The 10,745-nt window shown below is 49.6% G+C and overlaps 1 protein-coding gene across 1 annotated transcript in view; it reads right to left on the bottom strand.

The window, feature by feature from the left end:
• Ppp1cc (protein phosphatase 1 catalytic subunit gamma) overlaps window positions 1-10,346 on the bottom strand; it is a 17,086-nt gene extending 6,740 nt beyond the window's left edge. The window contains exons 1-2 of the mRNA XM_021163385.2: window positions 10,016-10,346; window positions 1-109 (exon numbers count right to left, since the gene is read on the bottom strand). Of these exons, the coding sequence (XP_021019044.1) occupies window positions 1-109; window positions 10,016-10,070 (164 nt within the window). The 5' untranslated portion in view covers window positions 10,071-10,346. The remainder of the gene's footprint in view (window positions 110-10,015) is intronic.
• Window positions 10,347-10,745: the final 399 nt, after the last annotated feature.

The following is a 10,745-nucleotide window of genomic DNA, read 5'->3' as shown; positions in this document are numbered from 1 at the left end:
AGTTCTAAAAGGATAGGCTGACTGAGGAAGATCTCCCGAGACTTCAGGCAGAGTCCTCGGATCTCGTTCTCCTGGAGCTGGACATTCTTGCCTGGTTTGGACCCTCTCACTGTGGAGAGAAACAGCAGTCAGGACACAGCCTCACATGGAAATGTTCAATTCAGGACAGCAGCAGCTAAGAGCAGCTACACCCACGGCAAGCAGCTAATTAATTACTGCCTGTAGCTTCTGGCCAAGGCTGCCTGCCACCTGCACTCAAATGCACAGACATTTTTCTAAAATGAATCTTAGAAAAAAATGTTAACTTGAGAAGGGTGGCGTGGTATGATATTGAATATTTTTTTTCTCATAATAAACACCTGTTAGATAGGAAATGGCCAAATGTAACTGAAATCAGTTTTCTGGCTGGCCTGTATGGTCTCAACTGAAATCTGGAATGTCAGATGTTGTATACTTCAAGCTATGTTAGGCTCCTTTAGAGCAGCTTCAAGGTTGCCCTGACCCTGACAGTATCTGGCCGTGTCAGAGTCTCCAGGACACACTCCTGCCCTGTACCAAGACAGTCCCTTCTGCTTCCAGGCCTCTCTACTTTTAGAATGGACTCAAGTTTGCAGTGGGAAAGGCCAGTCATGTCACCAAGTCTGTCCTCAGAAATGTTCAGGACATGTCTCCACCAATGATGTTTCAGGACCAACTGCAACTCCATGGTCCCTAACTTCTGCGTGTTGTCTGCATTTTACTTTCAAATGCTGCTGAGGTCACTGGTTCAGAGACTGCTCCTGCAGAGAACCCAGGTTCAGTCCAACAGCCACACGTCAGTCATGTCACAACTCTAACTAGTTCTAGGGGATCTAATTAATACCCCTCTGGCCTCCGACGACACTGCACAAGCACACACTGCACTAACATACATGCAGGCACAACCACCAGACACATAAATCAATTTTAAGAAATGTCCTAGAAGCTGGATAGATGGCCCAGCTGATAAAAGACTGCCTTGCAAGCATTAGAACTTAGGTTTAAGTTCCAGAACTCACAGACGAGGGAGTGGGGCATAGGGAGCCAGGCTTGATGGCACACATCTAGAATCCCAGTGCTGGAGAGGGATGTCTCCCGAAACAGATCTGGAAGGCCAACCAGGCAGCCTAATCTACCTGGTGAGTCAGTGAGAAAGCCTAGCTAAAAGGGAAGGAAAAAACAAAACAAAACAAAACAAAAAAAACAAAGCCAAATCACCCTTGAAGAATTAATGACACCTCTGGCATTCATATCCAAAAATGACACCAGCACCTAATGCATGTTGGCTGCACATTAAGTCAGCGCCTGTAAAGAAAAAGGCCTCCCAGGCATCCAAAGAGAAGAACTCCCAGCCCAGCACCAGTCATGGCAGCTCCTGAGCCCAGAGTCAGTCCTGAGCTCTCTCTGTTCACCGCCTCGGTAAGGTCTGGCCACAGCCCACTCTCCTCAGGAGGCGAGGGTGACAGCAGTGGAGACATCTATGTGGGTTCCGGTTACACGAGATCAGATAATCATTATGCAGACTGAAGAACTCCAAATGCCAAGGATCTGAACTCTCCACAGTTCTCAAGCTTCAGGAAACGGCTGCGGCAGGCCCTGCTTGCTGCAAGGCTGCCTGGCACCGGGGCCTGACCACTTTCAGTGAGCTAGAATCTGAGTCTCTGTTTTTTTGTACAGAAGACAAAGGAAGCAGGCACTTGAGTTCAGCAGAGCCAGGCTAAGCAGCCCATTTAAGACTGCATCTGTCCACCATAAACCAGTCAACAGATTTGCTTTTAGCAGAATCCTAAATCTGACTGATCTCGCTAGCTTAAATTTTGTCCAATTGCAGGCTTTGTCATAAAATCATCTGTCCTGACAGCTAGGTAAGAGCAGAAAGTCTACGGGAATACACAGCTTTTGACCCTGTAGCAGCAGAGCAATGGCACTCCCAAGAGAGACCTGCTATGGACCGAGCAGAGTCCACTCAAGGCTGCAAAGCTGCACCCATGCTTGGAAACCAGAGCCTCAGGGAAGCTGGCCTTCAGCCTGTACGACATAGACACCCCCGCTTCTCCAAAGGAACAAGCTGATCAGGGGTGAAATGGTATGCAAAGCAACATTAGTTTTTCAGGGAAAAGACAAGAAAAGGATGGGCCCTCAAAGCAGGAAAACATTATGAGATAGGACAGGGATCCAGCAAGGAATGGACCCCTCTGAGCAGCTTCAGCCCCCCAAATATAACTGGGCTGTAAGACAAAAGATGTGCCCACTGGGAATTGACTTTGGGTGTACTCTTGTCTTTTTTTTTTTTTTTTTCATTCTTTGGCTACACTAGGATCCTGCCTCTCCATCCCCTAGTACTGGGGTAACAGACACCTTAGAAAATAGGTTCTGAGCCTGGCAGTAGTGACACATGCCTTTAATCCCAGCACCCCATGGAGCATTCCAAGACAGCCAGGGCTATGGAAATAAACCTTGTCTCAGATAAACCAAACCAAACCGTTTCTGGTGGGGTCAAATACAGGGCCTTGTTTCTGCAGCAATTTTTACAGGCTGAACTATCTTCCCCAGTCCTCCCCTTAAATTTTATGGGGGTTGGGGTTGAGGGTGAGTAGGTCAGAGGACAAATTTGTGAAGTTGGCTCTCTTCTTCCCAATTAAACTCAGATGTCAGGCTTATGCAGCACACTTTATCCACCGAGCCTCTCATCAGTCCCCTCTGGGGCTATCTATGCAGCCTAGGCTAAGCAGGCATGACCAATTCTGAGAGATGGAGGTAGCCCAGCAGTGAGTCTTTGAGGGAAGGCAGGACAGCAGCTAAGCAACAAAGGCTTTCCTTTGCCACCGGAGCCAGACAAGACAAGCAGCACTCGGAGGAGAGACAGGAGGATTCCTGCCTCACTGGCCAAAAACCTGGGCATGCTGCCCAGCAGGAGGCTTATTTTTGGTTAGAAGGGAACTCCTGGAAGCTTCTGGTTTCAACAGGAATTTTCTTCAGGGGAGCTCTGCATTTGTGCAGTGTCTTTGGTGATAATCTCCGTATCTGGCTTCTCCTGGTACAGCCCACAGGCTCGCTTTGTTACATACATACAGGGTTCTACTGCAGAGAGCACCCTGCACCCAGCTGGGTGTTGCTAATATTCCTTGATTCTGAAAACATCCACTGCCATTTTTAGACAGTTTGAGTTCAAATTTTTTTTTTTTTTTAAGATTTTGAAACAAGGTCTTCCTATGTAGCCCTGGCCAGTCTTCAACTCAGGGATCTGCCTGCCACTTCGATAATAGGATTAAAGGTGTACGTCACCACAACCATTTGACACCGGGTCTCATTATGTAGCCCAGTCTAACCCTGAAATTCATGACCCTCCTGCAGCCTCACCCCTCTTCTCTAGCTAACAACACCCTGTCTATGTAGCATCCACTAACATAGCACATTCCACAGCTGGCAACAACTTCTCACCCTTCAGGACTTCCCAGACCTCTCTTCAACTGAGGCTGCCCCCTTCCCCAAGAATACATTATACTTCCTGAATGGCTGGCAACACCTGGTTGCCAACCAGCCCCAACTGTCACTCAGGTTGGCTTGTTCATTAGGACCTCTGTTATATGAAGTCTATACCCATCTTTCCTGCTGACTTATGAGACACAGGTAGGTGGAATTTGAGGCCAACTTGGTCTATGGAGAAAGTTCCAGGACAGCCAGGGTTACACAGAAAACCCTGATTTAAAAGTCAGGGATAGGGCATGGGGTTGGGGGAAGTGGTGTCAAAACAAGCACAGGACTACAAGCTTTTTTGCCAGTGAGCATTGGGTATGTCTTAAAGTTGCCAAATTGGCAAGATCTACTTTAGCTCTCAGTATCAAGCAATATGACTTTCCCACAATTAACACCGAGGACCTGTCCATCTAACCTTATTCTCTGGCTCTTACTATTGCTGGGTAAGCCTGCTGTTCCCAGTGAGGCACTTTTGTCTACCTAGAAAAGCTAACAACAAAGGCTGTTCTGTAGAAACTGCACTTACCTGGAACACCACTGACATCAGCACGCAGAGAAATTTCACTAAAATCCCACTGACAACAAACCCCAAAGTTCATAAACCCTAAGCTTAATCAGGTTACTGCTGCTGCTGGTAGTCTGCAGCCCTAGCACCTCTCTAGGCAGCAGTAACTTTCCACAGCCTAGCAACAAGCAAGACAGCATGAGACAGAAGGAAGCCAAGGAGATGTAGTGAGGGATAGAAAAGCCTCCACAGGGTTGGTAGAAGCCTCAGGGCTCGTCATGCACCAGGCCCTGGGGTTCTGCCCCAGCATTAAAACTGGGCTGTGTACCAAGAGGATCAGTAGTTCAAGGTCCTCATCTACACAGACCCTCCTGGCCAGCCGAGGCACAGGAAACTCCATCTCAATTAAAAAATAAATAATAAAAGGACAGGACAAAGCCCTAGATGAATTACAATGCGATTTGGAGCTTAAGAGCTGCACAGAAGGGGCGAGTCAGCAGTCCTTGCTGTCTGACCACAACCTTACCTAAGCAGCCACCGACAAGGCCAAGCATACATCTAGCCCCAGGTAGGCAGATCTGAGTCCAAGGCCAGCCTGATCTATATAGTGATGAGACCTTTTTTTTTTTTTTCAACAAATAAAAAACAAATTTAAGTTGTTCTTGGTGAATGACTACCTTCAAGGTATTTTAAAAACATGTAGAAAAAGATCTCAAACCAAACAAACTTAGTACTCGCCACACTGAACACTTTCTTGCAAACTGAATTATTTTCTACAAAACATGCAAGCTAAAGAAACTTCTCAACAATCCCCTTTTCCCCCCAATAGCAAAAGCACATGGCTCTCCCCACTGTCTCACACCACCCTCCCACCTCCCTGGGGCACTGCTGCTGTCATGCATGCCGTTGATGACACTGATCTCTACGTGGGCAACCAGGATGTGGCTAAAAAAGCTCCAACCAAAAAATGTCCTAAGGACGTATCTTGTTTTCTAGGATGAATACTAAGCCATCTGAACACTGTATTTCACCTAAGTCGGACTCTGGACTGTCACCTCTGCAATCAGAAGCCAGGAGGCAGGAGGATCAGGTCAAGGTCATCTCAGCTGTGAAGGAAGTTGGAGGGCAGCCTGAGAATCTTTCCACAGCTGAATGCCGCATCTCACCATCAGTGCCTTGCACATTGGACCCCATGAGCTTCTATTTCCTTTAAGTTCTAAAATACACCCTTCAAAAACAAGGATGTTAGCAACCCTGACACAGAGGTGGGAAACATCATCAGAATCAGTACCTTGCCTTCACACGACTGTGACCAAGACTGAAGACAAAAATCCCTCCCAGAATTCTAGCTCAGGGAACCGGGATTTGCTTTACTTCAACGGGCCTGTGGGGTTTCCTCAGCTATGAGGCAGTTCCCACCCAACCTTTCTCCCTGTGACCCAGCCTGAATCAAAGCAGTAAAAAACACACACACCTCTTTTCCCTCAGATATTAAGGTGCACTGACCACCCCAACCCAACCACTGTGGGATTACACAAGCCAGCTGCTTTCCTTTGAGAGGTGGCTGTCCCTGTGTGTCCCATCTGCCTAGGACTGACCTGCAGCCTGGCCTTGCAAAAGTGAAGGGGCAGTGAAGGCTCTAGGAGCCAAAGGGAGGTTTTTGGAGGGTGGAGGAGGAAGGAGATGGTTTCTCTGTGTAGCTCTAGCTGTCCTGGGACTATCTCTGTAGGTCATGCTATTCTCTCATTCATATTCTCTCTCTCTCTCTCTCTCCCTCTCCCTCTCTCTCCCTTTTGAGACAGGGTTTCTCTGTTATAGCCCTGGTTGTCCTGGAACTCACTCTGTAGACCAGGCTGGCCTCGAAAACAGAAATCAGCCTGCCTCCCGAGTGCTGGGATTAAAGGCATGCACCACCACGCCTGGCTATAGATCATGCTATTCTCGAACTCAGACATCACTCTGCCTCCAAAGTCCTGGGATTAAAGGTTTGGGCCACCGATGTCTCACCCAAATTAAGTTTTTTTAAGACTCAAACATCTACAGATTGAGGAGAGGGTCTGCTCTGCCTTCCAGGTAAGGTATGGGGACATACACCTGTCGGTGCGGAAGGAGGGCAGGATGCCCGTTAATGATGATCTTGCTGTGTTATGTGCCCTCTGCTCAGTCTAGGATCTGCTTCCAGACCCACAAGCCCATCACCCTCACCTGTCTTTCATTTAGGACCCTGGCCTTCTGGAAACTCAAGCAGGAGCACTGAAAAGCCACATGCACAAGTCCTTAGAGAACGGTAGGGCAGTCAGATGCCTTCAGAGACGAGGACTAGAGAGCACTCTATATTAGCAGAGCTACTTCCCACCTTGTGCTGACAATGACCTTTTACACAAACATGTTCTTGCACATTGCCATGTGGAGAAATTAAAACCACTTGCTACTCAAGAAAAAACGCTAGAGGTTTCATGAAGAAAGCACCCCAATTCCCATTTTCCACTAAAACAGCAGAGCAGGGTGCTATCTTCACACACATCTAGTCTACTTTCTGCTCTAGCATGTCCCTAACACTGTGCTGAGGACTAACACACAGATCTTCCGCCAGTGTGGCTGACCACTTAGGGTGACTGCCTCAGGGAAACCCACTGTATTCAGAGTGCTGCAGAACCACAGCCAGCGCTTAGGAACCAAATCCAATCTCCTGTCTGTTTAGACAGAATCTCTGTAGTTCAGGCTGGACCCTTAGGAACTCATTTCATTATGCAGTGGCCTTGACCTACTGCCCCCACCTAAGTGCCAGGGACTATAGTAGCTAGTGTTGGATAATCTGGCACTTCTTCTGTAAGCCAGACTGGCCTTGAACTCAGAGATCAAGTTGTCTGTTTCTCAGTGCTGGGATTAAAGGCATGTGTCACCACGGTCAGCTTAAAATGTATTTTTAACTATGTCTGTGTGGGTTAGCCATGTATGTGTACAGTGCCGTGAGAAGCTGGTGTCTGACTCCTTGGCACCGGAGTAGCAAGCACTGGGCTACCTGGGATGAGTTCTGGAACTGGGCTTGGATCCTCTAGATGAGTACTGTGTACTCTTAACCCTAAGACAGCTTTCCAGTAATGTAGACTTTTTTTTTTGGTTTGGACAGGGTTTCTCTGTGTAGCCCTGGCTATTCTGGAACTCACTTTGTAGACCAGGCTGGCCTCGAACTCAGAAATCCGCCTGCCTCTGCCTCCCAAGTGCTGGAGTTAAAGGCCTGCGCCACCACGCCAGGCTGAATACCCTTACCCTAAGACAACTCTCCAGACCTTGGTGTTTGTTTTGGTTTGGCTTTTTGAGAGTTTCATAGAGCTGACTGGTGTGGAATCTGGTATATAGACCAGGCTGGCCTAACTCGTACTTCCAGGATTAAAGGTGTGTGTTCAGTGCCACCTTTTATTATTAAAAGACCTCTTCTCAGCTTGGAAGATCTTCCAGAAGGGTACCCAGCAGTCCGCTCTAAAACTTCTGGATTTTCATGCCTCATACTCAGGAGTGTTGGGGTAGCAAATTGCCCTGACTGAAAACTATCAGTCAATATGGAGACACACCTCCTCATCAAGGGACAAATCTTTATCTCCTCCCCCTTCCAGAATTAAACCCTTAGTTTTTCTTATACCATTCTATTATGTGTATGTGTGCAAGGCCACACTTGCTGGAGCTGTTGGGGGTGGGTGGGGTGGAGACAACCCTCAAAGTCTGGTTGTCTCCTGAATCTCATGTGAGTCCTGAGGATCAAATCAGGATTAAGGGCAAGAGCCAAAACCTGCTGAGCTATCTCTAGAGATAAAGGTTTTGAAAGCATCACAACCCCAGTGAGGGCCTCCTCTGAATGATAACTACGCAGATCCTGTGGCTTGTCAAGCACATCCATAAGCTAGAAACAAATACACATACCACACAGCCAGTCATTCTCAACGTGTTTAAACAGTGGCTTACTCTGTTAAGTTCAACAGAAAAGAATAAACCAGGCCAAACATGGTAGTTCAGCTTTGAATGCCAGCACTCAGGAGGCAGAGGCAGGTAGATTTCTGAAAATCCAGGCCAGCCCTTGCTAACACAATGTTACCCAGTCTCAGAACTTAAAAACTATTAAGAAACTATGAGAAGACAGGGGTGGTGAAAAGTTTTTAATCCCAGCACTCTGGATAGTGGAGACAGAGACCAGCCTGGGCTACATAATGAAACTGTCTCATTTAAAAGGGGGTGCTGGGAGAGTGAAGTGATGGTTCAGCGGCTAAGAGTGCTTGATGTTCTTGGAGATAAACTGGGCTCCATTTCCAGCACCCTTATGTGGTAGCTCACAACTATCTGCAACTCCAATCCCCAAGGACCCAATGCCCTTTTTAGACATTCATAAGGATAAGACATGTGTGATGCATGCATGCACGCAACACACGCAGACACACACACGCAGACAAAATACTTACATACAGAAAAATTTAAAAAAAAATTAAGAGGGAGAAAGGGAAGCTGGTGAGATGATTTAGTCAGTAGAAAATCTGCTTTGCAAGCCTGACCTGAGATTGATCCCCAGAATCCACACAAAAATGCCCAACTACCCTCTAACCTCCACATATGTGCTTTGGTCTGTATGTATGCACACACTGCATAGGAAAAAAAATAAGTAAGCCAGGCTGAGTGGCCTATAAAAATCTAGTATGTGAGAGGAGGCACAAGGATCAGAAGGGTAACTCAGTTCTGGCCCATGAGAGAGACCCTGTATCTAGGAGGCATGGTAATAAAAATGCCTTTAATTGGGGAGGGAGAGGAAGAAGGATCTGTGAGTTTTCGGCTAGCCTGGTCTACACAAGGAGTGCCAGGATAACCAGGACTGGAGAGACCATGTTTCAATGAAACCCAAGCCAAGAAACCCTATGTAAACAAAACATTAAAGAGGGGGCAATGCTCTGGGCAGTGGTGGCACACGCCTTTAATCCCTGCCCTTGGGAGGCAGAGGCAGGCGGATTTCTGAGTTTGAGACCAACCTGGTCTACAGAGTTCCAGGACAGCCAGGACCATACTGAGAAACCCTGTCTTGAAAAACACCCCCCCCCCAAATAAAACCGGGGAAATGCCCAGTTATTTAAAAAAGACACCTTTTCCCTTTTCTGTCAGTGATTTACTTGAAGACATCTACCACCAGAATTGCGCAGCTGTCCACCACTCCAACAGTATTTTGGGCCAAAGCAAGCTAGTGTCAAGAGCCCAAATCAAGGTTACTGGATCTTCTCCTCTTTAGCTTCAGCGGATGTTGTGGGATCTGTGATTAGCAGGATCCAGACCTATGTCAAATTTGAAATCTCCAAAGTAGGAAACCACACGGCAGAAACCCCCAAGTCGGACAAAAGGAAAGCTGTTATTTTTTTTTTTAACCTCTCCTCAACCACTGGACATCGGGTTCCCACGGGGTGAACAGTTGGAAGGCGGCAGGTTCTCTCTAGGTTCCTGGCTACCCCGGGGTTTGAAACCTAACTTTTAACTGTTAATTCTCGGTCCAGCGAGGTCTTGGGAGTTTCTCTTGCGAAACCCACTTCCAGGATAGTAACAACACAGCACCTACCTGGCGGGTGCTCACGGCAGCGTCCCCCTGTCCTCGGGGACACAACAATCTGATGATCAGAGAGAGCCACACTGTCACCCGGACTGGGTCCGTGTGCGGATGCACGTTCAAGGGGGGAAAGAACGCTGGAGGATGGATGGCTTTGAGGGGAGGGTGGAGGGGGGGGGAGGAAAATGCAGGAGACGGACTCTCATCGCACTGGGACGTCGTCCTGCCAAGTCCCTCTGATGAGTCCTTGGACTCCAGATGACAAATGTGAAAGCAAGGACAGGGGGGTGATAAAAAATTAATGGGGTCCCCAAGCCCGGAGGCGCTTGTGTGCGTGCCCCAGATCCAAAGCGGCTTCCGAGAAAGACCGGCCCCTCCACTGGGCCTGATCCCCCACCGGCCCGGCCCGGCCCGGCCCAGGTCCTCGCCCGCGCGCCGCTCACCTTCCAACAGCCGTTGGATGATGCTGTCGATGTTGAGTTTGTCGATATCCGCCATCGCCGTCCCGCCGCCGACCCTCCCGCAGCAGCAGCAGCAGCAGCGGCGCCGCCGCCCGCTCGCCCCGGGGTCTCACTCGTCCTCCTTCCTCACGCCACGAGCCCCACGAGCGGTGGTGGCGGCGGCGGCGGTGGCAGCAGCAGCCGCGGCGGGTCCACCCCCCCCCAGCCGCCCCGCTCCGCTCCGGGCTTCCTCCTCCTCTCGCCACTGGGAACCACGAGAAGAACAAGATGGCCGCCGACTCCTCAGGCCAGCCTCGGGCGGCGCACGGATGCGCGCGCGGGAGTGCAGCGGCCGGGCCGGGACTTCTTTACGGGCCCATAGGGCGCGCGGGAAGGGGGCGGGGCCGGGGCCGGGGAAGGGGCGGGGTTTGAGCGCGCAGGGCGGGGGGTGGGGGCGGAGCCCGGGCGGAGACGGTTGAGCGCGATCCGCCACCGCACGCGGGATCCTTCCGCCAAACGGGCGGGGGAAATAGACCCCCTGTGGCGGGAGAGGGAAGTTGCGAAGTTGGCGCGCGCAAGTTGAAGGTGGACTTTGTCAGTCTGCTGCGCGCTGCGAGGCTCACCAGCTCCTCCCGGCTCTGCTGCTTGGGGACAGAAGTCTGGCCGACCTGGCGGGGTGGGAGTTCACCACTGAATCACCCCTCGAAGCCAATCTGGGGTGGGGTTGCTTGTC

This window comes from Mus caroli, chromosome 5, assembly GCF_900094665.2.
Source record: "Mus caroli chromosome 5, CAROLI_EIJ_v1.1, whole genome shotgun sequence".
Lineage (NCBI taxonomy): Eukaryota > Metazoa > Chordata > Mammalia > Rodentia > Muridae > Mus > Mus caroli.
This window is presented reverse-complemented; position numbering and strand designations above follow the sequence as displayed.